Genomic DNA, 27,975 nt, shown 5'->3' with positions numbered 1-27,975 from the left:
GTTGGAGCACAGACACTAAAGCTGACTGGACTCTATTTGTAACTTTCAGATAACGTGGACAACACCTTGAATTCCAGCGAAGAACTTCCTTTTTTCCTCTTTCACCTTCTCCTCCTTCTTCTCCTTCCTTTGGATTAGTTTGACTCTAGTTTAAATAGATTTTTGGTGCCAACCTCGAGGACTTTTTCTGTCCTGTTTGACTTTGACCTTCTCTATTCTCTGCTGTGCTGGAGCTGTATCCTCCTGTGAATGCTGAAGTTGGTGGGTGACCCTCAGAAAAGAGGAGGTGAAGTGGTAACCATGTGGATCCCGACCCCCAGCATGACTCTCCCTCAGCGGATGGTGCTGTACGGGACGTGCATTGTGGCGCTGATGAACTCTGTGGGCCTCCTAGTGCTCTTGGTCCAGCAGAATCAGCAGCGTGTCTTGCTGGAGCAGACAGGGGCAAAGCTGACAGAGGTGGAGCAGAGCTCCGTGGTGGAGTTCCTCCAGGAGGTGCCGAGAGGAGCGGCGGGGATGCGGGCCAGTGCGGGGCAACAGCCTCAGTATCAGTACCAGTACTCAAGGAATAAGAGAAGTGAAGAGCTGGAGAAGGAGCTACAGCAAGAGGTGCAGGAGATTCCCCAGGGGGATGAACAGGAGGTCAGTCAGCAGGAGGTCAGCCAGGAGGTGGGAGAGGAAGCAGAGAAGAAGATGAAGAATGAGATGAAGCACAAGCACCAACACAGCCAGAGTTACCACAAGGCACACGTGCAGGATGACATGATGATGATGATGACTTACTCCATGGTGCCGGTGAGATGAGATACCTGCTGGTGGACTGTATATGAGAGAAAAAGAATGAGGGCATACAGGGAAATAGATTTAATAAATACTGAACACAGTCTTAGATTATTATTTTGTCATTGCTGAATAATGCTGCATCACCCACTGGTTTAAATGGACAATAATTTTGGGGCCTGTGACCATCAGAGGTCAGCAGGTTCCCGCCTGTGGTAATTTGATTAACTGCCTATTTGTTTGGTGACGCTGTTGGCACCACTGGCAAGATGCAGAGTGAAATAAAAAGGGCCTTAAGGCAACACCTGCATTATTACATAATCCCAAGGCCCTCAAGTGTTTTTTAAAGTCATGTACTGTACTTAAGTATTCCCATATTATGCTACAAATTCTGCTACTCCACAACATTAAAGAGGAAAATATGCAGTACACTTCACAACATTTAGCTATAGCTGCTTTGTAAATCAAGATTCTACATACTAGAAAATATGATTAGTAAAACTTTCATATTTATTATTATTATTGCTAATAATAATAATTATAAGAAGAAGAATATACTTTTATTTTTATTATTTTATTTATTTAATTTTCTTTTTCTTTTTTTTTTTACTTTTTTTTAACTTTTATAATAATATTTTTTTTTGGAGGGGGGGCGGTACAATGAGTGGTAAGTGGTAGCGCAGTGGTAAGCGTTGTTGCCTCACAGCAAGAGGGTTCCTGGTTTGAACCCAGGGTAGGGGAGCCCTTCTGTGTGGTGTTTGCATGTTCTTCCCAGGTCAGCGTGGGTTTTCTCCAGGTACTCCAGCTTCCTCCCACAGTCCAAAGACATGCAGGTTAATTGGTGACTCTAAATTGGCCGTAGGTGTGAATGTGAGGTTGAATGGTTGTCTGTCTCTATGTCTCTTCCCCAGTGTCAGCTAGGATAGGCTCCAGCGCCCCGCGACCCCTAACAGGATGAGCGGTTATGGAAAATGAATGAAAAAAATAAATATACTTTTACTTTAATAACAGTTTAAATTATAATGGAGTATATTTATGGAGGTGCATTGCTACTTTTATGTAAGTAAAGTATCTTAATGTTTCCGCCACTGGTGATACTGAGCATCAGTGGGGGCCCACAGCTATTTTTGCTCCATCACCCCATACTGTAGATGTTATAGATGTATTTTAATCACATTTTTATGTTTTCTTTTCCTCTTCAGATAAAATTGCTGATCGACATTTGCAACAGCACCAAAGGAGTCTGCATCGCCGGTATGTCTATCCATATACTTTAAACTGGTGGTTTCCAACTGGTGGGTCACGGTCCAAAAGTGGGTCATGGTTCCATTCTGAATGGACCCCAAGTGTCTTGTGTGTGTCAAGTTTGTAAAAAATACACTTTGCTTTGAAGTACAGTGAGTTTTCAGCACACTTGAACTAAGGAGAAATCTGGACCCCGTGGCTGGACCAGTTGGAAACCACTGCCTACCAAGAGAACACGTTTTCTCTCAACATATAGAGGGACACCTATAAGACAGGGGAGTTTCATCAGACACATAATTTTCTGCATTCTAGTGAATTTTTATGCACCAATGTGTGCCCTTTCTGCAGCTATTTATGGTGGAAATGTCTTTAATTTCATCAGAATAAAAGTCCTCTGCTAATATCATGTTTTTATTGGTGGGGACGAATGTATATGTTCTCAATATTAAGGGGGATGCGTCCCTTGTGTCCCCTTGAAAACTATGCTTAAGCAACCTACTCATGTCCAGAATATCACCTTTTATCCACTAACATCCTCTAACCTTCTGTTGCAGGACCACCGGGACCGCCTGGTAAGTGAACCCTTAAATCTGGATCCAAATTTAAAAACCAGCCACACTGTATGTCTCCTTTGAGGTTTACTGACCCATATCTTTGCTCAATGTGTTTTCCACTCAGTCCATGGTGAAGACTTTTCTGTCTTACTGTAGGTTTGCCCGGTGCGGACGGTATGCCCGGCCACAATGGGACTGATGGCATCCCAGGAGTGAATGGAGTGCCCGGGGCTGATGGGAAAAGAGGAAAAAAAGGTAAAGAAAAAGTGAGGCTCTATTCTGTTTTAACTCACCATCTATTTGTATCAATGCCTCGGGCAACGCTGGCCATTTTAGTGAAGAACTACGGTTACAATGTGACAGTCAAAGGGTTGAGTATAACCTGGGGTTAAAAATACCAAGACGCACACGCAGCCACTTTAAACCATGCACACACACACAAAGACACAAACTCAGAACATACTAACACACTCCAGATTTATCTGTGTATCATAATGATGTCAGACTTTATCCACAGTGAATGACTGAAGAGGTTGAAACAGCTGATTTCTCTCACATTCTCTGTTAACATTATTCATCTCTGTGGTTTTGGGCTCCTGCTAAATGAACCGGATACTCCTACCCAGTGTTCTCCCACTTCACTGTGTTCACCGCAGATTGCATGATTCACCAGAGGAAGTCAATGGAATAGTTCATGGCTTTAACAATAGGGTCAAGTGTATTGAGTTTATGAATGCAGTCTCTGAGCTATTTGGCATAATGTCCTCCTTCAGGTGAGAAAGGAGAACCTGGTGAAAAAGGAGAGCGAGGAGAAGCTGGTCCACCTGGAGAGAAGGGACAACCATCCAATGATGTCATTATTGAGGGCAAGTAGAGCTTTACACTCATGATATGGTGTCGCTTAAACCATTTTGATTTGCAAAAAAAGTCTTTCAATATAAGAATAAACCTTATTTTGTACATCAAGAGGGTTTACAATTCGTTCTCTATTCTTTGTACAGGCCCTCCTGGTCCTCCAGGTCCTCCTGGTCCCCCAGGACCTCCTGGTCCTCAGGGGCCTCCCAGAACAAGGCACCACAGAGCCAACCTTCAGGCTGCTCATACCCTGGGTAAGAGGCCTTTGTTGACCTTATCAAATGGATTTGAAATTGAAATTTGAAGGTTTACTGTAACTACAATTCCATTAAAACTGGGCAACTCCATCTGCTGAGGAAGACTGTGTAACATGATCGAAAGTTCCAGAGCACCTACCACATGGACTCTGTGAGATCGCTTTGTCAAGCGCACACCATGTGTAAACACTGTGAATAACGTAAAATGACTTTGTTTGTAACAGGGCTGTTACACGCAATTCCAAATGATGAGACCTCATCTGTAAAGGAGGCTGTGAAGCTACACGGGAAACCTGTTAAGAAGAACGGTGCGTGTTCAAAGAACTGTTTCTACATGTATGATATGTGCTCTGTGGTAGAGATGTGAGCATCTAAGCTTGTTTTGTTTCCCCTCAGAGTGCCTGATTAAGTCTCTGATCAACCCCAGGAATGTGTCAAAGATGGAGAGCACATTTGGCACGTGGATGAAAGACACTGCTCAGCTGAATGATGAGCGAATCTGGGTGGCGGAACACTTTTCTGGTAGGTTGGATGCAGAGGACCATCGAAGCAATGCAGAGATGAGAAACTGTGGGATCTCTGATAATTAGCTCAAGCAGTGAACATTTTGCTTGCTCTTCCCCAGGTCGTGTGGTGAAGGAGTATAAAAGCATCGCCTCCTTCCAGAACAGCAGCAGCGACACTGTGGATGTTAGAAAGTTCTACCAGGGCTGCGGCCACACTGTTCACAACGGTTCCTTCTATTATCACATCGCCGGTACTTCCAGCATTGCCAGGTGAGGCGACATTTCATTGAATCTGTTTCAACTATTTGCACTATTGCTTGGTTTGGATATCTAAACCTGTCCAAAGAGAATACACTTGGATGTTTTGTCAACATTGACAGTAGGATTTCGGGGAGAAGTCCGGCCAAGCTCTTCAACATTTACAACTGGCCACCAGGTCCTTAGCAGCAGTAATGCTTTATTGGACTGCCAGGACCATCCACCCCTGGATGAGTTTAAACTTCAGCCCCCTGTACGTCCACAAGATGACCAAGAGATTTCACGTCTCCTTCATCCCAATTGCGACTGATATGCTTAATAGCGAGTAGATCTCTGGCTGTATCCCTTGCAGTTCTTTTGCAAACTTTGTACGTGTTATATTACTTGGTGTGCTCTAGCTCTGGTGATTTTTTGTGTTGATGTGTTGTTGATGTTTTCCATTTGTAGTTGCAAAACAAATTTGCCCATGGGGGGGACAATAACCTTGAACCTTGCTATCATATCCATTTGTTCCGCTCCACTTCATTAACAACTTGCTGCTTGTTTGTTCACAGATTTGACTTCACCACCAAGAGGCTTCACACTCTTACCATAGAAAATGCTCTGTACCACAATCTCGCCTACCTGCTCCACAACTCCAAGACCTACTTCAAACTGGCAGCAGACGAGAACGGCTTGTGGCTGATCTTTGCCTCCAGCATAGATGAAAGCATCACGGTGGCCCAGCTGGACCAGAAGACCTTCTCCGTCACTTCCTACATAAACACCACCTACCCCCGCACCAAGGCTGGCAACGCCTTCATCGCCTGCGGCGTCCTGTACGTCACCGACACCAAAGACACCAGAGTCACCTTTGCTTTTGACCTGCTGAAGGGAAAGCCGGTGAACGTGACCTTTGACTTGAGGTCTCCAGGCGGAGTGCTGGCGATGCTCTCCTACAGCCCGAAGGACAGACACCTGTATGTGTGGGACCATGGCTACGTTAAGCTCTACGTGGTCCACTTCATCTCAGACGAGTGAAAAACACACCATCTGAACACGACAGACAACATGCAGGCGTGACTGTTACGTAGTGAGAGCCAAATGCCTGCTGACTGCCAACTACTCACTCCATCTTTGGAAATGATCAAATTTAGGTTTTCGAGACAGATGTACACTAGGCTTGGGCTGTATCATGGTATTATTGTATTCTGGGGAATTTAAAAATCCAGACATGATTTTCAAATCCATCAAAAATACAGACGCTCTTCTTACTATTAAACTGATACGGAGATGCTGTATTGAGGCGATGTATTGTAGTGCACAGCAAGCACCACCAGAGGTCAGTCTCTACTGGTGGAACAGGCAGTCGAGCTGAGAATGATGGTGACAGTGAATGGAAGGGATAACGTTACAGGACTAGTAAGAAAGAAAAATTGCCTCTGCCCTTGTTTGGGAGTATTGCCACATATAACTTTACCTTGAAATGACTCCCCCCAACTAAAAAAAACAGTTTCTTAGACACATGATGTTATCTAACACATCATCTCTGTTCAGCCCATTGACGTGTGTCATCAAGTCCATCAGCAAGAAGGGCGCTAGTTTCCTATTTATTCATTGTTCTACGGGTCGTCAATATTTAAGCCAAGCAAGACGTGTTTAAGTGGGCTACTTGCGTATTAGACACACAACATTGTAGGCTAAACAACGGCTAATGACTCAGTTTAAATGCACAAAATATTCCTGTTTTTCTGAAAATGAATATTCCACTAATATTCATATTTACATGCAGCTGTGCATTCTCTGATTAAAGTGCCCTAACGTGTCGATTATCACATTAAAATACAGGAAAGTGGAACAGCTGGAGCTGCTTGTCATTTTGCTTCCTTGCATCAAAATAGGATTTCTTCAAAGTTTTTGAACGTGACCATGCGAACACTGCCTCTCTTTTTCATTCCTTCAGCCACCTTCTTGAAAAGGTCAGCACTGCAGTATTTGCGTATATTCGAAAATCTGTTGATATCAAAGTCTTTCATAATGTCAAAAAGTAGGTGTTTTTCTCCTTCTACAAAGAAATGTTGGCTTTTCCCCTGAAGAAATATTAACATATTTTTTGGAAAAATGAAACAGTGATTCCAGAGAGAAGCAGACAGAGGGGTCTACAGTGTGTGTTTGAAGGATATATCCAGGATGTCAAACTGACTCAGCAGCAACAACAGGTTAAAAAGACAAAGATAGTTAGAATCTAAAGCCGAACTGTAGGCTACAGATCACAGTGTAAAAGTGAATCACCACATCACTGCTGATCGCCACACAAGACACTGAATAAAAAAGGGAAACTTTGCTGATATTGAACCAGCTGTGTGGCATCACAGTGTGTGCAGATGAGCGGTGTTTGGCTTCGCCCCCATTACAGGATCTCTGGGGGAAGTCAAACAATGTTCATCTGTGCACACTGCGATGACACAGCTGGTTGAATATCAGCAAAGTTCCCCTGCTTCCCTTCACTGGTTCCTGTACAGCAGGGTCGGCTTTTTTTTCACTGTTATAATCATTAAAAAGCAAAAGCAGCATGTGTATACATTCAGTAGGCTATATCTTCAGTAGCTAGCTAGCTAACCCTACACTTTTCAGGGTCTGATTTTGGTTTTGGAACAGGGAAGAAACGTATATCTTTTTCCAACCTCTCCAGGTAACGAGTATCATTAATACACGACGTGCCCCAGGCACAACATTTAGCTCCAAATCCACAAAACCAGCCTAAAAATGAAGGAAATCGGAAACAACTGCATTAGAGTCAATGGAGCACAGCTGTGTTGTTGTCAGACCCTGGTCTGATTCTACACTATGATTGGTCAGTCTGTGTCTGGCGGCGGGACTTAGCTAAGGGTCCATTGAGACATATATTCTAAACACGCTCTTTACATGGCCAAATGATGCTATTAACACCTGATTAATACCGTCATATGTCACGTTTTAATTGGGAAATGCTAATGCAGACATCTAAACTGAATATGTTGTTTATATGACCAACATAAAATTCAGAATATCGTCATACTTTGAATAATAGTAGAATATTAGTGTGCATGCTAACTAACCCATTGACATACATGCTACAATGACTTCCATTACCAGTAGCTCAACTTCTAAGTTTTTCTTTTCTTTGTTTTATTTTTTTATTTTTTTATTTTTTTTACACAAATACGTCAAAATGTCAGGACTGTATGAAGATATGAAAAAATACATATCGCTTAAGCCTAATGTACACATCAGTCTCAACTTTTTCTTCCTGTAGAGAGTTCCTGTCAGTACTAAGATGTCACTGAAGGAAATTATTCTTGTGATATTGTCAAAAATAAATACTGCTGTTTTTATTTCCTATCTGCAATGTATATGTGAGATTTTGGAGTTACTAACAGTGTGAAAACTTTTTAGCATTTTGTATCGAACAGTTCATAATTTATACAGATTGAATTTATAACTTTTGTGTCCCTCTGTGTTGTAAGTTATTTAGTGTTTTTGCATGACCATTATCTTTTATGTATTTTGTTGTATCCTCTTATATTCTGTACATGCACACAGTCCGCCTGCCTCTGTAACGCAGCAGCACGGTCCCCACTGACTGCTTATTCCTCCTGACAGAAAAATTACAAACAAACAACAGCGCCAAATCACCCTGATGAAATAAAAAGAATTTATTCACTTTACAAAGGTAAAACTCTGACCATGACCTGTTCTCTCACACACCTCCAGGCTCAAGTGCCCTAGTAAGCGTCTACCCATGATATTGGCTTCTTTTGCATTATTACATGCACACACACATACACACCAGACACCAGTAGGACCATTGGTAAAACACTTAAGCTACATACATTACACATAGTGGGCAGAAAGAGGGAGAGAAACACAATCTCTTTAATAAATACCATACATACACTTAACAAAAGTTACAACTAATCCAGCTGGTATGATACAAACCAAAAAATAAAGAAATGCTTTCATGTTTTTACAAGCTGTTGTGGTATTTCATATATATATATATATATTTATATAATTTATATATTAAAACTATTTCAAACATTTTACTACTAGGCCAAATAAAGCCAGACATTCATTTGTATATAACAGTTTCTTCTTTGATATCCTATTTATTTGAAATAAACTTTTAGTGTCTCCAGAATTTGAGTGCAAATATCTATTCCTTATGGATGAAACAGTAAAAACAACTAGCGAGGTAACACACACTTACATACAGTAGACTGTGTTGCACATCTCCCAGTCAGATACAGTAAAACCCCTTACATTCCTAAAATAAAAGGCAATAAGTTAAATAGGAATGGTCAACCAAACAAACATATAAATAATTTAAATAATACAATAAAATTAATTTAAAAAAAAAAAAATCAAGAATATCTTGTGCAAAACCAGAAGTGAACCTTTGTGTTTCTGCTCTGGGTGGGTGGGCATTTGGGTTCGGACCAGACAGATGGAAACATTGAAATCACAGTCACAGGAGTAAAACACATCATCTTCCAAACAGGAATGTTCTAGCAGTGAGTCGGCCACACAAACAGGCATTTGAGGGCAGGTGGGCGGGCAGGCATACAGATGACAGACACAGCAGAGTGAACACACACGCTCAAGGACCTCACCGAGCCGGGTCGAACCCAAACCAGGAGAGGCCAGAGTGAGTGACGGGCAGCCAGTGAGAGGAGAGTGAGGGTGCATGGAGGTTGGGGTTTGGGGGGTGGTGTCACTACAGCAGCGATGCACCATTGACTCTTCCATGGGGGCTGAGGGCTGAGAGAAGCCGGGCAAAAGGCAGGTGGCTGGGCGGGGGGGCAAAACCATTGAAACAAAATGCAGATTCCAACAACTCGATTCACACTGGAAACCACTGACTTAATAACAAACCACAGTGCTGGTTACAGTAGATGCTAAGAGATTTCAGCTGTGGGCACAAAATGACGACAGTTACACACTTTTAAAATTTTTGCTTGAGCACTTTTACAGAGCACTATCAATAGACCTGTGATTGCACCGCGTAACGAGAACAGGACATGCATAGCTTCCCTATGGACACACTCTAAGAGTAGAGATTCTTCAATAAAATTACAATAAAACTAGCTTTAAAATCAAGTATGATACCTTTTGCTTGTAACTTTGCCTTCAGCCTTTGGGGGAAAAAAAATATTTGCAGCTCCGTTTTCCATTGTGGATATGATTTACATCGACAGTAAACCCATGAACACTGCACACTCTGTAAGATGCCAAAAGCATGGTGACCTTTTGACTAACTCTTCCCCCATCAATTATTCTATTAATGCCTAGCGAGTGTTACGTAAGCTTTTTGTGTTTTTTTTTTTCTTCCTGTCTCTTTCCTCTTTGGACCCTCAGAAGTGGAAGTAGGCGTTACAGGATTTCGACCAAGCTGCTGGGGATATTGTAGCGGTCGGGGAGGACCCTCATCTTCAGGGTGCCGTCTGCTCCGCAGGTGAAGATGCGGTTGCCTGGCCGCGTCTCCACCTGCATGACGCCGGCGCCGATGTTTCGGAAGATTGACTGCTTGGCATGTTCAGTGCTAAAAGAGTGCATGAGGCCGTGACCACTTAACTTCCACACCTGGAGACAGAGAGAGCAGAGAGAGAGAGAGAGAATGGGACAGGTGTTAAGATTCTTTTCTTCCTTTTTCAAACCAGCCTGCTGGTCTTCATCGTTTTTATTATGCAGAGCATGCCACTCTGATTGTCATGTGCCAAATTTAATTACAGTGCTGTGACACTTTCTCAAAGTGGTTTGTTCTTTGTTAAACAGCATCAAATTAATAACCGCTGATTTCAAAGCTGACAAATGTCCATAACCTGCATGACATCATGAGTATTAAGAATCTAACAAAGGCTAATGGCTCATTTAGATTCCTATTAGGACACTGACAGAGCTTTCTTTCCATACTCTGCGATGACATCGTCTATATATTGACACATGGACAAAACTGAGCAGTACCACTGGAGATCGAGGGGGTAGTGTAGAATAGGTCAAACATATGACCTACGACCGTAGGACATGACAAAGACAATTTAAAAATGGCTGAATGGAAAGAGCGGTATTTTCTCGAGTAGGTCTGTACCTAGAATAAGACATTAATCCTGAGTACACAATCACAGTATGACTGCAAATTTGTGAGTGAGTGATGGAGCAGTGTGTCACCTTCATGTTGCCCTCTGCAGAGCCGGTGACGAAGAAGTCCTCGAAGGCATCCAGTGCGAGGGCCTTGATGGCTGAGTCATGGGCCTGGAAAGTGTGGAGCAGCTGCCTCTGGCGGATGTCAAACACGCACACAAAGCCCTTTCTGCCTCCAGTGATGAGCAGCTGCTGTTTCGCAGCATACTGCAGCACAGTGGCCCCGTTCTCATGGCAGGGGAACGCTGAAGGGGTGGGCGGGAAGAAATGTGCAATTGGGTCACAAAACAAATTAGAGTACAGGGAAAATCATTATATATCAGGCTGGGTGAAGGATTTGGGATATCTTACCATGGACCATGGTATTGCTAGGTGAAATCAGAGTATCCCACAGGCAAACATTTCTGTGGACAAAGTAAACCAAGGATAACATTAGTCAGCTGACACTGACAGAGACATATTAGTGTTGGCCTGATAGAGGTGTTCTTCAGTACAGATGCTGACCTGTTGTCATTGGACTGTCCTGCTGTGGCGATGAGGCTTGAGGATGTGATGAAGGCAAAATCACCGCAGGTCTTAGTGTGGCACTGCCAACTCTATCAGCAGGAACGGCACAAGAAAACAAACAATACGTGTCAATTTTAATGACTCGTGTTTTGTTTTTGACTAAAGATGTGCATGTGTGTGTTGGAGTGGTGATTGAGGAGGTGAGGGAGGTGGGAAGGAACCTCACCAGGTAGGGTTTGGGGTTGGAGGACGTCTGATTGACTTGCCAGAGACTGAGGAAGCCCTCTCCGTCAGCAACTCCACACTACAAGAGGAGAGCAGAGCAATCAAAACAATCACACTGAATAGACAAAACACAGACACCGCGGTTTGTGTATGTGTACGAGAGTGTGTACCTTATTGCCCTGGGAGTTGAAGTAAAGCCGGGTGACTCTGGCATTGCCTGCTTGTCTGAAGCAAATAAGCTGCTGAGGTCTGTTCCATTCAAACATTCTCACACTCCCGTCCTGAGCCCCTGTCATGTCTAAAGCACACACACACACACACACACACACACACACGCACGCACACAGAAAGAGAATTAGGACAAAGACAGGGCGAGGAGAAGGGAGATAGGGAGAAATTAACCAAAAGAAATCAAAATTAAAATGTATAATAATGATGACCTCCTGTGCACACGCTCCAGTGTAGCCACTTACAATACTGATATATGGGATGGGATGTCATTCGCTTCACATTGTTTAGATTCCTCTTCATTATCTGAAAAACAATAAAGACATCAATCTAGATTGTGAAGCACAATGTGTGCAAGATGAATTATAGTTTTTAGTTGAAAAAAAACTTTTATTTGTGTTCTGTCGGCTTATTATTCAGCATGACAAATACAATTGTCTCTTGAATGCCTGCTGTTTATGGTCTGGCACCTGGTCGCTACCTTTTTATAAAGCCCCGACCTCACCTGAGCGCTGTGGTGGAACACGCCCATAAACATCCCGAACACAGATAATAAAATAACACAGGCAGAAGGCTGAGTCCCAGGAGAAATATATACAGCCACACACACACGTGATGATTGAGAGGGATTAACTCTGCACGAGGCTTTACATTGTTTTTTAGGAAAATCCTACACAGTAACTGAGGCAGACAAAAACTGCAGGATGTTCCCATAAATATTTGATGCAACTGAGTTTTCAATGTCAACAATATTTACTGTTGTATCAATATTTCTGTTATGATTTACCAATCTAATTTGTTATTATACTTACATTTATCTGTCAGGAGAAATAAACAATGTCTTACTCGGGTGTCTAATGGTATCAGACACTTCAATTTAATGCTTCTTAGGATCTTTCAAGATAATGTGAGACAGATTTTTGGACAAATCATCTTCTTATATATATACCATGCAGAGGTAGGTTTTATATAGTAATACAATTTTTTAGAGTGAGTTAGGTTAATTTATATTTTGCCAACAGGTAAATGCAAATATAGAGTAAAAGGACAGTATTAGGTTCAGTGGTAGATTTGTAACATCAGAAATGTGGAATTTAATGCAGCTTGACTCATTCAGATTTAAGGCTTAATATTTATACAATTGAATTAAAGACATTTTAAGGCATTTTTAAGGACCTGCAGACACCCTGTTACTGTGCAGGTTCTTTACTGCTGAGCAATACAATGCTAGAGACTACAAGGCCATTAATCGGCTGCGATCTTAACTAACCAGCCGCCCCTGCACCCTTAAGAAAGCCCCTTCTGTAATCCACTGAACCTGTATGACACTCACTGTCCTGTCTTGCTCAATGTATCACACCCAGCATTTATCAACATGGCTGGGACATGGAGAACCCTGGCTGCATGTGAGCGTGACGCAAATCTGTACCTTGGGTTGCCGGCTGTGAGACCTGCTGCTATCTGTGTTTATATATGTCCATCTCTGCCGTGCAAACACACACACCCCCTCTCTGTATCAGCCTCCATAGACTCAGCAGGCCAGCTGTTTAGTCGACGTGGCTCAGTTTGCCTCGACGTTGATAAGAATTAAAAATACAAACTTCTGCTCAAAATGTGCAGGGGGCATGTACTGTAGAATTAATTCAATTATAAAACAGAAGTTTGTCTCATGTTTACATTTTGGGTTAATAAGTCCTAAACTTTACTAATGCATCTGATGTATGTTACAAAATAAAAAGACTGGAGAGTGACAGCACGTTTCATGTCGTCTATGGGCTTAAAAACAGAATGTAGAGTCCCCCTACTGGCTAATACTAAGAACTGCATGCCCCTGACCAGCTGTGTTTGTGTGTATCTGTGTTCGTGCTGCAAAGACTCGTACCACGCTGGCTCCCATGCTCGTCTGCCCACTGCCGAGCCATGGCATCGATGCAGAGACTGGCATCTGTGGAGGTGCAAAGGGGACAGAGCTCGCCTGGGCGATGTTGGTATGAGAGGAACGATGGTCTATGTCGTCAGAGCTGTAAAACAAAATGTAACCTGTCACTGAGAATGTTCTGGAGAGGCATTTTAAACATGGATGATGCAGAAAGACTCAATCAGCTATGAACATACAAAACATTTAAGTCAGACAGCTCCTTCTAGGGTGTCTGTGAGACTCACCAAGTTACATTTTAGACTTTTTAACCTTCATTGAATAAAATTTTACTATCTGTTTTACAATAATAAATAGCACCATGCCAAATATTGATGCAGAAATAAAAACTTGAAATCATGATTGAAATTGTATCTTTAAAGACAGACAGTCTGAATCTAACCTGCGGGACTCCTTATCAAAGTCGTCCCCTATCCAGGTGTAGGGCTGGACAGACACCAGAGTAGACACGTCCACCTCCTGGACATCATGAGTGGACGCCAACACTATCTCGTTGGAGTTAGCCTGGAAAAGGAGGGAAGCAGGGAGGAGAGAGACATGGAGGGAGGAAAGGACAACATCAAAGGTGCACTTGGCAACAGGTTCCTCTAATTTTGCTAGAAAGGAACTGACATGTGTTTGTAAATTCAGAGCAAGACTCCTGGAAAGGATTATGTAATCTGGTCCTGTCTCAGGCCGCTGTCTCTATTTACCTTTTACTTGGTACAAGATGACATAGTGCTTTCCAGGACACACAATAATTAGGATATATGGACTCATAAGATAAAGTTTGCAGCACTTTTATCACACACACAACTTACCTTATTGATAGCAAATGCCATGATTATGTCAGACTCCTTATGAATGATTTTAGCTTTGCCTCCTGGGTAGCCCAGATCTGCCTCCACCTGGAAAAGCCAAGAAAACCAATACATCAAGTTTCAAGACACATTAAAGCTTCAGTAGGGAGCTCCGGGGCAACTGAGTGAAAATTTGAAATATGAATTTTTAGAGGCGAATCCTTCATAAACACTGTTTATGTCGAGTTCATTTCCTTTTATGAGGAATAGGGCAGTGAAAATATTAACTTCCAAATTACTTGCTTGGGGCCATCCAGTTGTATGATCACACAGTGCAGCAACTTTCACAAGGTAAATGTAAAGATACACAAATACTGACAGTTTTAACCACTGATTTGAGATTCCACGGTGACAACACCCTCCACAGTTTGCAAGCCTTTCACAGCCCTGACAGTGAGCATGCAAGTTAGTAGGCCTACTGTATGTGCCAACTCTCTTAAGGGGAGCTTTTTGTTTTTTACATTTGGGCCCAGCAGAATCAGTCCAGCTAGACGGGAGAAAGGAGTGAGAAACAGAAGGGGAAACGTGTTATTGGTAAGGATCAGATGTGAGGTTACGTGGGTGGATGCCTAGGTGTCCCGGTGAGAGGGGAAGATTAGATGTTAGATCTAAGCCTGAGAGCCTTGAGTAGATTTAATGCCAGAAAAATTGCCAGAGCAGTCACTATCAGGCCAAGCTGGGGAGGAGACATCAGGAGCTGCACCCAGTTTGGTGCTTCCTCTAAGTGTAACATGCAAACCCTATGCAACGAACACACAATACTTCTTTTAAAGTTTAAAGGAGCTGTATGCAACATTCAGAGCATATCTACGACTCATAGTCATAGTCTCGTACACAGCTCCTTTAACACACTTTCATCCTCTTTAAGCTTGGCTTTACAGTGACTCTCCCAAACAGACAGATGCACAGACAGAGCCAGGGCCTGGGCTGGTACAGTAAATGATACTACCTTATAGGGACTGCTAGCTCCTGCTATGCAGTTTGGGCTTATACGGTCCATATGGTTCTCTACAGACTACACAACACACACACACACACAGAGGCAATACAAACACAGAACACACCATCACGGCACAACACAAAACACATGCACAAACACAGAAAAATAAAACATGGAATGAAAAGAAAATGTAAAAAGGTTGATAGGATCTTTGATGTAAATAACTCTAAACACAGTCCACGTCATAATCATGGAGCAACAGTCATGTAGCAGGATGAATGGACATATGAACTGTGGATCTGCAGTTTGATTTGAAGTCTTGTGGTTGCTCCACTTAACAAAGACTGAAATTAAAGTTGTAATATTAGGAAACTTAGCATCTGGGACCATAACCCACGGGACTTTTGTCTAAGTCTGTCATGAAAGTGATTACATAATAATGAACAGTTCCAGACATCACAGAAGGCAGTGAACTATCCTGTACTTGACTAAAGATATCTAAGGAGTCAAAGCAATGATAATGAGTATAACAAAAATATCCACAACAGAGATAAAAGCTCAGTCAGCACTTCTCTGTGTATTACAAGGAAGTGATGGATGGGGAAGACATCTTAAATCTTAAGAGTCTTGCAATGCAAAATATTGTGTGGATTATGTGTAGATTCAGCTTTCCATGCACATGGGTAATCTATTGTGGACATGCTGTGCAAAAACAATTAAAGTTAAATTAAAGTAAATAAAAAAGAAGAATAAATAACATAACCTTTTACAGTTCATATTACTTTGCTCTGTTTTTAGTCACATACTCAGTCACTGTCTTCTCACATGACATGTTGAAACTACATGTCTTAGCTGCATGACACTTTGACTATTATGTATCTCATTAATCACCATCATTAGAGCTGTCATGTGGCTATTAGGTGGTTATTATGGCCGACTTTGAGCTGCTTTTTTCAGCTGTTGCAAGTTCTCTTCATCTGTCGATCCTGACACCGTACTTTAGTGCGAGTAGCTTGAGTTAGTCAAGATATTTTTGTTTTACAGATCACTTTTAAACCTCTAGTATTCAAATGTGAGACAAAGCTACTTTTGAAGTAGTGAACAAAGTCTTATATTTGGGCCAATACAGTCACTGTGCTAGGGGAAGTGAACAAAAAAAGAAAAACAACAATGTAAAGTGCAAACACTCTGGTGTAAATATGAACTAACATGGATTGTTAAATATACTAATGGTGGGTTTGATCGTCATAGCTAATGAAGACTGAACTGAAAACAAACAGATATATTTAAATGCAAGCAGCCTACTGACCTCACTCTGCTTCCTTTTCTTGGTAAAGATGTAACGGATTAAAGTCTCCTGAAGCATTTCCTGTTTGACCAGGAAATGCCAAAGCCGTCGGGCTGGAAAGGACTGATGGTTCTTGGTCCTGAGGGGAAAAAAGGGCAAACATAAGTTGGTCACAAGTTGGTGCTTCCACTAAAGGGTCTTAAGTCAGTGGTTTAAATTACTAAATACTATGGCGGTGATGTTGTTTGGTATGCGTCCCTGACAAATTCAAATCTGAAAGGATGCAGTAAACTCACTATCAAACAGCTCAGGGGACGAGCTATTTTTTCCCCAGTAATGCTACACTGCCAACAACACATCTCAGAAATCCTAGAAACAGTGCGACTTCAGTAGTTTTGAAAGTATTTCTGTTGTCACAGAAACTAGAGTGAAACTAATGTTTTGGATGTTATTGTCATAGTGTTGGTGACGTGTCTGTGCTACTGTTCTGGTAGTTCTGCACAGATCTGACACCTGCTTGCCTGCCTGCTCTCTAAAGCTCTGTGGCGGTGATGTTGGCGTTGGAGCACAGAGGTCCCAAATTTAAAACCAATATTTCCTGTCAATTTCTTATCATCGTTGATAAGTAACTTAGTCATACTGTATATTGAGGGTCGCGGGGGTGCTGGAGCCTATCCCAGCTGACATCTGGCGAGAGGCAGGGTACACCCTGGACAGGTCGCCAGACTATCGCAGGGCTGACACATAGAGACAAACAACCATTCATGCTCACATTCACACCTATGGACAATTTAGAGTTACCAATTAACCTAGTCCCCAATCTGCATGTCTTTGGACTGTGGGAGGAAGTCAGAGGGCCCGGAGAGAACCCACGCTGACACGGGGAGAACATGCAAACTCCGCACAGAAGGGCTCCCACGCCCGGCAACCCTCTTGCTGTGAGGCGAGAGTGCTAACCACCACACCACCGTGCCGCCCCATACTGTATATTGGTATAATCTATTCTGAGGAAAAAGTAGATGTTGATGTAAAAATGCTTTTACTTACCCAGCCCCAGAGTGTGAGAGTGTGGCTAAATTTCAGCATACTGAATATGATTTAATACTTACTTGAAGGGTGTGTTGTCTGGCTCCAGCATGGCTTTGTGTCGGAGTATGGCAGGGCCACCCCCTGCACTGAGGTCAGTCGGGTAAGTGTTAATGTAGTTGGGAGGCGGGCCGTCAAATTTGTTCATTTTCTCCAGCAAAAGCTGCTCCCAGTTCTCTAAAGTCTTCAACACAGCGTTGCTGAGAGGTGAGGTGACTGGGAGGTCTGTGACACAAACACGCATAGATATACAGCATATATTATAAACAGGGAGCAGCGACAACAAAGAATAGTTTATGTGTGTATATCTATGCAAATTATACTAAAATATTTCAGTCTATCTTACTGCATATTTGTTTTAAGGATCTGTTTAGTATCAATGCCAGGGTGAGTGTGTACCTGTGAAGTCGAGGCCAGTGAGAGGGAGGAAGTTCTTGACATTGTGATGAGCCAGTTTCACCATGACCAGGCGGATCAGAGCCCAGCTACGCACCACACAGACAGACATGAAGCAAGTTTAAAATCCGAAGCAAAAACTCCAAATTAGGCGGCGGAAATAACATCAAGAGGGTAAGCCCTACCTGTAGGAGTTAGGGTCAGAGTGCTCTGTTATCTGAGTGTCAGAAAGGAAAGCGTCATCGTCGTCTTCATCATCCTCTGCGCCGCTTTCGTCTGAGTCACACAGAGCATTGCTGTCTGACAGCGGCAGGAAGGGCTGAGAGGGAGGAAGTTATGATGGACGAGAAAAAGTAAAATGAAAAAGGCAGAAGGGGGGAGAGAGAGATTGAGGAATAACTTTTTAATAACCCGAGGATTATGAATCACTGATCTCATTAGTCGATCCCACATATGAGGAGTTATATGTCTTACTTTGGCCACAAAGTAATCCCACATGCTCAGCTCCGGGGGAATGAACTTCTCCCTGTATGTGGGTCTCTCTGTGGGCACAGGAGGTGGGGTGGCTGGCGTCTCCTTTACAGGGCGTCCAGGAACGAGCATTCTCATGTTGAACCTACGTCTGTATCGATCCACGTCCTCCGCTGGAGGCTGAGGGGGAGCCACTGGAGGGAGGAGAAAAAGAAGAGTTAGTAGCTTTCAAAAACAATGAACTCTGATGCGGTCAATTTGCAGCAGACTGCAGTAGGCTGCCGTTTTGTACAAATGATGAGACTCAGCGTCATTTTAAAGCCAAAAGAAGGTCAAGAAAAAGATCAGAGGGAAGCAAACTGCGGCCACACTCCACACAGAGCACAGCATACCCTACATCCACGATTGTTAACTATTACAATTAACCTTAATGCTGCCTAAAATGCAGTTCCTGTCTATAACCTTAAGCTCTATGACTTCGATGAGTCATAGCACACAAGGGAGAATCGATACACTTGGAAAAGAAAGATACAAATGCACACAATACAAATGTTCAGGATGGAAACACAGGGCAAGACACACTGGGCTGCGCACAAACCTGCCCCATTATCCTGGGTGACTATCTCTGGCATCACACCAGACAAAACAAGACAAGACACAAACCAGAGTAGACAGTGCAGTTAGACACACAGATACTACACAGACCATTACATAATTGAATCAGTGTATATTTGATGTAGTGCGTGGCACAAAGTACACACAGAAAACACATCAAACAATGGCAAATTTGTTGAGCAGTGATGGGTTAAGCTTTTTTTTACGTATCCACAGCACTTGAGGGAGGCAAACACGATGAGTTGGTGACTGTAACATGTTTATTTTGTTTTTAAAATGTGTGTTAATCGGAACATGATAGAGAAGCGTTGATGTGTAACATTTGTATATGGCTGTGCATTTGAGACATGCATGTATCTTTGCAGGGGCACTCAAAAGGGCAGTTTTTTTCTAACTGATTCCTGTCAACAGGCTGGCATTTACGATCCCCCTACCCAGCTCTTCAAAAGGCTCTTGGCTGTGCTGAGAGCTATCTCAGACTCTACAGTGATATTGAGTCTAAATGCCAGCCCATATCTTCCTCCCCCACAAACACAATGTGAGCACAGATTACTTTGGCCTAATGAATATGAATGAACAGTGTCAAGTTCAGTCAACAGACTTATACGGCACAGCTACTGAGGAAATGGCTTCATTTGTACAAATCTAAAAAAGCTGATGCAGACTAACAGCTGAATCAAGTCACACAAGAGCTACAGTCAATCTATGAGGTTGTTAGTACCTCGACTACAAACTACTGATATACAGTGCAGCCTGACTTATGGTAGGGCGCGCCACACTTTTTATAAGTGTCGCTTGACAGAAATTAAACAGTTGCACACCGTTTTTATGTTTCAGCATGATAACCAGAAACCTCCTTTATGGTCCAGGTTAATTTCTGTCATGTTTAGTGAAGCATAATCTGCATAAACAGCTGTTTAAATCACACAAATATCCCGCTTTATATGTTCTTTTAACTTCACCATACCAGTCTGTCTGTGAGCAGCAGATTCCCCTCACTCACTACACTGAGGTGAGAAATAAAATTAATGAATCAAGAAGTACAAACACTGTTGATGTCTTCCTGTGGCGCTGGCAAGGAAAATATTTTTTGTCTGCTGTCAGTCAGCCTGGTGAAGGCAGTTTGGCCCGCAACTGGCCTCTTAAATCCACAGGAGCTGCTGCTGACAGACAGCAGAGTCTGTGTGGCGTGAAAACTACCATCTACACGACAGCGCTAATAAAACTGCCTAATCACATTGTGCTACAAAATATGATGTGTCTGCAACATAACAAAATTCTCCAGTTGTGTGCGACACGAAAGGAAAGTCAAGCGACACTTTTTCTGCTAGAAATCATTTCTGCTGAGTGACAAACATCTCGAGCGCCCAGCCATAAATCAAGTTCACCTCTGGTCCATTCACATTCTTAACTGTCTTTTTACACATTAAATGCTACAAAAGGGACAAAACAGAAGTAGCTGTGCACTTCCAGCTCTACAGTAGTATTCACTGTCTCAAGGTGTACCTGGTTTAGTCTCAGATTCAGAATTAGTCTGAGAGGGCTGCTCAGCCTTGGCCTCTGAACACTCCTTGCTAGGCCCAGCTGTTGCTTCAGTCGCACAATAGGAATGACACAATGAGATGAGCATGGGAGACGTTACAAAACATACATGCAATGCAGTCCACCACACACTCACACACACACACACACACATTCACACACACACACAGCTGTTGGCTTATCATAACACTGAACACAGATGACAATGTCTTCATAGCACTAGTGAGCTTTTGTTGTTTGCTATGGGCATTCAGTAGTAGCTGCACACCAGAGATAGAGAAGGGGGTGAGTCAAGCACTCTGCAACAATGCAAACCTGTACAATTACCATGCACTGCAATCCTGCAAACCAGCACTGCAATCCACCAGCCCAGTTACTCACAGCTGGCCTCAGTTGCTGGTGCCACAGTGCCCAACCCCTCTCCCCTTGAAACGGGAGGAAGGGGTCGTTTGGGGCGCTGCGTTTCAGTGGGGATGGGAGTGGGGTTTTGGGTGAGGCTGCTCTGCTCAGGTCTTCCTGTCTCTTGAGATTCCTCTGGCCTGGCTGCCTCAAAATCAGCTGGCACTGGGACACAGGGGCAGAGGGCACACTCACACAAGACACGACATAGCAGCAGCAGCAGCAGCATCTTAGGAGCATCAACAGGACAGGACTAGGTGTATGTCTATGTTAGTATTTAGACAGGCCTGAGGGATGGAAGCAGTGCCTCAGATCAGAGATAGGTCAGGATGTAGAGAGTCAGATACAGCAGAAGAGGACAACGGTGAGAAAAGACTATAGGGATAGATTATGGAGACCAGGGAGGAAGACAAAAGACAACAATGATGGTGAAGATGGAAATAAAAGTCAGTAATCAAACTACAAAATAATAATTCTACCTGGTGGGGCTTCGGGCCTCTTTGGCTTAATAATGACTTTGGCCCCTCCCCCAAAGACTGCGGCCCACATGCGGTTGTTGAGGGGATGTGCTGCCAGGCGGAAGAGTTCATTGCTGCTGTGTATGCCCAGGCCGTGAATGAGCAGAGAAAGATAAACCGCTATGACCCCTTCACACAGCAGCACGTTGAGCTTCGGCTGGTCCTCCTCTCTGGCAGACGTCAACAGAGAAATCAGGGATGACACACCTGCAGAGAGAGGACACACGTACGCACAACATGGCATTTGCTTATGAGATTAACCTGGAAACAAAACAAAAAAACAAAAAAAAAACTTCCACATCAGAACAAAACGCTATCTCTGAAAAATACAGAGTCCATTTATGAAACATTTGCATGATGCCGTGATCGGTCTCTGTCTTTCCATTTCCTTCCCAGAGGCCATGAAGCTCCTATTATAGAACACCATCTGCCTCTCTGCATAAACACAGACTGCCTGCTTTGCTCTGCTCTTCCTCTCCCTCTGCTTTTCATATTCTTTCTGACTCATGTCTTTGATGCTCTCACATATGCCATTTTCCCTTTCTATGTATTCTGTGAGGATTCTGGATCAGGATCAGATTCAGCTTCAATCTCATTAAAACAAGTCTTGAGAGCATTACAACCAACATGTTAATGAAGAGCCTTCCCCTGATAGCAAAGTTGTCCTTTTAAGATTTTTTTCAGCCTTAAGTAAATAGTCTAACTCAATCTAAACACACAGGAGCAAGTGGTTGGTAAGGCAGGAGCTTTGTTACCTGGCCACTGTGCAGGAGCGGAGTTGGGAGTTATATGTTCTTCAATGCTTTCTGTGCGGAGTCGTTTCCTCTCACTGAGCAACAGGCCCTGGTACACCATCCCTGTAAACTGGTTGGTCTCTGCCTGGCTGCTGCAAAGCCAACAACAGAGAGGGAAACCGTAAGTCGCAACCAACTTACTTTCCTAGAATATAATGAGAAGATAAATACCAGTTTCTTGTTTGTGCTTTCTGTCTGATCTAGGGTCAAGTTATGGTTAGCTAAGCTTAGCATCAAGAAGAAGTCTCTCAAAATCTGCTCTTAACAGCTATTTTAACTTACAATGATGCTGTCTGAGAGAAGAAAAAAGCAGAAGTGAGAAAGGAACTGGAAGACTGAATAGCAACACTATCACACACCATAAAAAGCACCAGTGGTGTTGTAAAGACTTTTTTTGCTTTCAGAAAGGCAAATAAATCCTCGCAGAGACTGTTGGGTGTGTTGCACTGCACTGCAGAGGCGCTGTTACCTGTAGCTGTGGCTGTCACACAGTGCTTGATAGACGCAGGCAGACAGAGATGCTGCGAGTGTGTGCAGAGCATTCACCTGAGGATGAAAGACCGACACATTCGTCTTATTCATCTTCGAAATTAATGACTTCAAATTACTGTGAGAAAGGCTGCAGACTCTAAAGTTAGATTCTTATTTGAGTTCTCACTCGATCATCCATGATGTCAGGATGCGGCGGGACCTCCATGAGGGTAATGGTGTGGAGGATGTCGTGAATGTGGTTGCTGAGGTGGAGAACGGGATTGGCTATGACTGTCTTGGTGGGGGCGATGCAAGCTGACAGCAGAGGCAGTGTAGTAGGCAGAGGCAGAGGAGACTGCAGCTGCTTTACTGTGGTCTCCTACAGGGCGAAACAGGAAAATGAAGATTTAGTTTCAATCAATCCAGTAACAGTACATAACATGAGAGTGTGTGTGTGTGTGTGTGTGTGTGTGTGTGTGTACCTGCTGGCTCTCCTGCAGTAGAAATAGAAGCTCCATGCGAACAGAGGTGACGCCTCCTCCCTTGGCTCCATGAAGGCTACAGTAGGACAGAAACACCCTCAGCAGGGCCTGGTTCTTCCTCAGCCACGCCTTGCGCCTCTCAGAGTGCTGCTGCTTGGCTTGAAGACGTCGTCGCTCCATCTGGTGACGCTCGTAAGCCCCGGCCTCTGTACGATCCAGGATGTCGTCTGATATGTCCACTGATGATGTGCGCTCTTTCCAGCGTTCCACTTCTGACTCTTCCTCCTTACCCTCCACCTTTGTTTTAACAGAATTCACCATGGTCAACCAGAGGGAATGAAAAACACTTTATCTAGAGATGCACAAGCGAAAATAGAGTTACATCAAACATTATCAAAGTGTACCTTGTAGTTGCAGATCTTATGCATGGCTGCTATCTCCTTCTCCAGCCAACTGTAGAGCTGAAAGCGGAGCTTCCCTCCATCCACCTCAAAGCCTGTGGCCAGCGTACGCAGCTCTGTCATCAGGATCTTCAGACAGGCACGGAACTTCAGCTGCTCTGCTATCACGTCCACCTCTGACTCACCCTGAAATATTTAAGAGTAAGTTAAAGCAAAAAGGGCCGCACTTTGAAGACTCGCTGACCTTACAGAAGCAGTTCAGAGTGTTCAGGGCTGTCCACATTGACAATTCAACTCTACACTTTCTGCAGGCTTCCAGAAATCAATTACGGGGTCAAGACCTCAGTACTGGTCATATCTATGACAACGATTGAGGTCTTACAGCAGTCTCATATTTTTATAATACATTTTAAATCGTCTTGGAACAGTGTCATTCCAGTTTAGCTACTTCTCTCTGCCGACTGGGGGATAAAACAAGTTTGATAAAGAATCCTAATAAAGTTTGTGTTGATAATGATGCTTAACTTTGGACATGTTTTCTCAGCATGACTTGATTGAACAGCCCATCACACATCAGAAATAAACAAGACAACAGCCCATCAGTCTGCCGCCCTTGCTCTGTGTCACTGCAGGAGGGCAGGGCTGAGCTCCACATGCAGAGTGGACAGCAGCGCAACTTCAGAGCAGAGCCCACAGCAGAGGCAATTAAACAGTAAAGTCAGAAAGTGACCACAGGCAGATTAAGACGGTCTGGAAAATATGCAGTCAGTTGGTGCCAGCCAAGATGGGAAACCAATCAAATTGAGAGTTATGGTTGTAACTAAGGTTCTATGATTTCTTAATGAAGCAAAGACCTCAGTTTCATATGCTTCTGCATTGGAAAGCCGTGCCACTGGCGTAGGTATGTAGTTACTGATGCCTATGTGGTTACCACAGCAACAAATGCAGATAGATTTGTAATACATGGAATAAATTATTATGATAATATTTTTAGCCATATTGTCCAGCCCTACTTTTGTCTGAGATTTTAAATCCAAATTAGTTTTTTATTTCGTTTCTGGTTGTGAATCACATAATGTCCAGTTAACTCAGCACAGGAACCGTCCCAGGCAGCATCTGTCGTCACGTAACATTTAAGTGACAAAATGATCTGTGTGTTTGTTGTCCTGTTTAAGGAGAGACGGTATAAGTTTGTGAATTAAAACTGAACTTTGAACTTTTTCTGATGGATACTAGTTATATAATTCCAACCTGTGAGTCCTCTCTCTGCAGTTTAGAGCCACCACTCTCCTCGTCTGTTTTCTTCATGGTCAGACCATCACCATCCTCATCTTCATCTTCATCATCTTCCTTGTCCTGTCCCCAGTCCAGCTTCAGCTCGTCTTCTTCCACTCTGACCAAAGGCTGGCTCCAGTCCAACCCGCCAGCACTATCATTCCCTCCCCAGGCAGGAGGTGCTGGAGAGCCCCAGCCCACAGCTCCCTGGGTGCCATTCTCCAGAGGTTGGCTCGAGTTTAGGTTGGCCTTGGACGAAGCTTTGCTGAGAGGTGAGGAGCCAGATTTCCTGGTGACTTTGGGGATCTTGGAGAGCACTTCCAGAGCCAGAACTGGGCAGCCCACCTACAGAAGATTTAGATATTGATATGATTAAAACCTTTTACACTTACTATGTAACATTCACGTTTGCTTTTGTAGTGAACATTTTGTCCCTAGAAGAGGCAGATACAGCAGTAGGTCCCAACAAGCTGGACTGGAGTGAGTGGTCATATTATTGATGAGCCCACCTTGAAGTGTGCATTGGCAGTGGTGAAGAACAGTTTTCGCTCTATGAGGTTGATCTCAACTGCGCTGCTCTTCTCAGCAGTGAGGCCCACAGTGGTTGCTGTGCCCTCTGGATTTGCAAAGTGGCGACGGATGATCAAAGGATGTGTCCTCAGGTAGTTATAGAAACTAAACACCACGGGGTTGCAGGCTTTCACCATCACATCTAACACGGAGGGATGACGAAAAGAGAGAGGAGAGAGCAAAAAGCCTTTAAGCGTAGCACACAGTGCAGACAATGAGCAGAGGTTTCACAGGTTTTAGGGGATCTTGCCATGTAATACAGAAACGTCTGCAACCAACTCACCAGGGTTCTCGTCATCCTCTTTGGGGATTCGTTCCAACAGTGTGTCCAGGGCTCGGGTGTAATCCTTCATGATCCAGTAAGCTATGCTGCGGAGGAACGGGTCAGGGTGCAGTCTGGAACAGTGGTAACCACTTCCGTCCCTGTTGCAGCCCAGGACCTTCTCGTGAAGGAGGCCTTGGCAGGTGGATGAATTCTCAAAGTCAGCCTCATACAGCCTTGCTACTATCATGGCTAACTGGATATCCTCCATCTTCTCCATCAATACCTGCACAACATGGAACAGCGGAGGAGAGGGGAGGGTTAACATTAAGTTTGCATTATAGTGCAGAGATTTAAGGAATTTGAGGCAGTAATTTACACCACAACTAATACATGGAGCTGAAGCATACAGAACTTCTATTTCCTTTTTTGGCTATCTGTATATTTTGACTACACAGTTTGAAAACTCAGCCCAAGGAAAACTATGCAGCCTTTTTATGCCTCTTATCGGTGTAATTTAGACTTTTCTCATGTGATTTAAAGGCTGCAGAATACACAGCTCTGCAAGCAACAGATCAGTGATTCTGTGATTTGACAGTCATACAGACCCACCGTCACACACTACATTCTATTTCCATATAACAAGGCTTTGCCAAGTGTCCACTGTGAGGGAAATGACAAAGACGTGTTGGAGTAGACTCAACAGTAATAAGCTGCGCATCTTGTTCACACCTCTATGGCGTCTTTGAGTGATCCGGCCAGTAGGAAAAAGGCGGCGGACTGTTCAAAGCGCTGCTTGCCCAGCAGGGAGAAAGCGTTTTTCAGAGCAGCCTTTCGCCAGCGGTCTTCACTGAAGTTGTTCTTGAAGAACTGAGTCATCTTCTCATCATGCTGAGACCTGGGAAAACAAAAACCACACAGCTCAGTGTCCCATGAAGGTTTTATGAGCAACTTAATTAAAACTGAACAGTAACTCAATTCAAGATAATTATGTGCTAAGAAGCAATGTCCTACCTGAAGAGCCCCCATAGGACAGCTTTCTTCTTCATGGCCAAGTAGAAGAGAGCAGCATCTAAAGGGTCGTTGTGTCTCTGGAACGCAGCTTTGCCTAACTGATTACACACAAACATCACAGTTACTAAATCAGTAATCCCAGTTGTCGCTTATTTGATGGAATCATGTTAAGAGCACTTCATAGACAACACGGAATCAACACACTTACTGCAGACTGTCACACATGGCTGTACCACCAATGTTCTCCTTATTTAGCTAGCTATTACAGGTATAATATAGAGGATTGTCGGTTACTGTTCGTTCACAAGCTCTCACTTAGCGTTTCACCTTGCTATATCTGCATTTTTTGTTGGCACTGTGTCTCTTGAATGCCTGCTGCTTATGGTCTAGCATCTGGTAGCTACCTTCTTATAAAGCCCTGACCTTTTTCTGTGATTTGTCATTGTTTTCTATAGGTTTCACTTTTTTTCCTCACAGCCTACAATTTAAGATAGGTTTATCAATATATTTATATTATTTTTTCTGGGTATCTCATCTCATGTCACTCTGTGTTTTTTATTCATGTGTTATTTTTCAATATTGTCTATTTGTTCCTCGTGTCATGCTGCCAAGCATGCATTATTTAGGGCATGTGATGGCCTATTGGTTCCTGCTGCTATATAGTTGGGGCCATACCTGTGTTGTGTGTTTTCAAAGCCCTGACAAAGACCTGCAGCAGTCAAAACATGTTGACTCTTTTAATGATTTAGCTACTATAATAAAAGCTTTTTAATATTTTCTTCCTCCTTTTCTAAATTTTTTGGAGTGCCTTCATTGTCTTCCTGTCAATCCTGTTGTTTCCCTTTCTCCACGAGCATCTGACACAAGGTTTTGATCTACATTTGTATAGACAGAGCAACCAGTCGTCTCTCTTGGCTGCTGTCACACACCTTTGAATTTTGCAGTCAGTACAGGTTTGGTGGCTGAACTACAGAAGGTGCACAAATGACAGGAACACCTGACCTGACCTGTTTTGTTGAGACATGCTGGTTAACTATGGTCTTTCCAGAAGGAAGCTAGTGGAAATATTTGGCAGGCGTCCATGTCTTTAGAATCCAGTAGA

The 27,975-nt window shown here is 43.3% G+C and overlaps 2 protein-coding genes across 8 annotated transcripts in view; one reads left to right on the top strand and one right to left on the bottom strand.

The window, feature by feature from the left end:
* Positions 1–112: 112 nt before the first annotated feature.
* Positions 113–5,617, top strand: gldn (gliomedin). The gene is made up of 10 exons (XM_078174375.1): positions 113–795; positions 1,983–2,034; positions 2,580–2,597; positions 2,736–2,834; positions 3,353–3,445; positions 3,581–3,688; positions 3,916–3,999; positions 4,088–4,213; positions 4,317–4,467; positions 5,010–5,617. The coding sequence occupies exons 1-10, from the start codon at positions 250–252 to the stop codon at positions 5,473–5,475; spliced, it is 1,743 nt and encodes a 580-aa protein (XP_078030501.1). The 5' UTR covers positions 113–249; the 3' UTR covers positions 5,476–5,617.
* Positions 5,618–8,108: 2,491 nt separating this feature from the next.
* Positions 8,109–27,975, bottom strand: part of dmxl2 (Dmx-like 2) — a 44,308-nt gene continuing 24,441 nt past the window's right edge. For 4 of the 7 annotated variants that reach the window (XM_078174362.1, XM_078174363.1, XM_033632357.2 and 1 more), the window contains exons 28-54: positions 26,874–26,971; positions 26,592–26,757; positions 25,881–26,145; positions 25,537–25,739; positions 25,004–25,372; positions 23,756–23,938; positions 23,352–23,648; positions 23,057–23,248; positions 22,868–22,944; positions 22,360–22,490; positions 21,566–21,811; positions 18,534–18,724; positions 18,245–18,378; positions 18,063–18,148; positions 17,687–17,888; positions 16,599–16,716; positions 15,299–15,364; positions 14,311–14,397; positions 13,893–14,014; positions 13,457–13,595; positions 11,820–11,880; positions 11,517–11,644; positions 11,348–11,425; positions 11,119–11,210; positions 10,966–11,018; positions 10,642–10,859; positions 8,109–10,056 (exon numbers count right to left, since the gene is read on the bottom strand). In XM_078174362.1, coding sequence (XP_078030488.1) covers positions 9,847–10,056; positions 10,642–10,859; positions 10,966–11,018; positions 11,119–11,210; positions 11,348–11,425; positions 11,517–11,644; positions 11,820–11,880; positions 13,457–13,595; positions 13,893–14,014; positions 14,311–14,397; positions 15,299–15,364; positions 16,599–16,716; positions 17,687–17,888; positions 18,063–18,148; positions 18,245–18,378; positions 18,534–18,724; positions 21,566–21,811; positions 22,360–22,490; positions 22,868–22,944; positions 23,057–23,248; positions 23,352–23,648; positions 23,756–23,938; positions 25,004–25,372; positions 25,537–25,739; positions 25,881–26,145; positions 26,592–26,757; positions 26,874–26,971 — 4,212 coding nt within the window. In that variant the 3' untranslated portion in view covers positions 8,109–9,846. Of the gene's footprint in view, positions 10,057–10,641; positions 10,860–10,965; positions 11,019–11,118; positions 11,211–11,347; positions 11,426–11,516; positions 11,645–11,819; positions 11,881–13,456; positions 13,596–13,892; positions 14,015–14,310; positions 14,398–15,298; positions 15,365–16,598; positions 16,717–17,686; positions 17,889–18,062; positions 18,149–18,244; positions 18,379–18,533; positions 18,725–20,953; positions 21,252–21,565; positions 21,812–22,359; positions 22,491–22,867; positions 22,945–23,056; positions 23,249–23,351; positions 23,649–23,755; positions 23,939–25,003; positions 25,373–25,536; positions 25,740–25,880; positions 26,146–26,591; positions 26,758–26,873; positions 26,972–27,975 lie in introns of those variants that run through there. The other 3 variants (XM_078174368.1, XM_078174373.1, XM_078174374.1) reach the window with 2 other exon arrangements.

This window comes from Epinephelus lanceolatus, chromosome 2 (assembly GCF_041903045.1).
Source record: "Epinephelus lanceolatus isolate andai-2023 chromosome 2, ASM4190304v1, whole genome shotgun sequence".
Classification (NCBI taxonomy): Eukaryota; Metazoa; Chordata; class Actinopteri; order Perciformes; family Serranidae; genus Epinephelus; species Epinephelus lanceolatus.
Note: the sequence above shows the minus strand (reverse complement) of the source record. Positions and strands in the feature narration are given on the sequence as shown.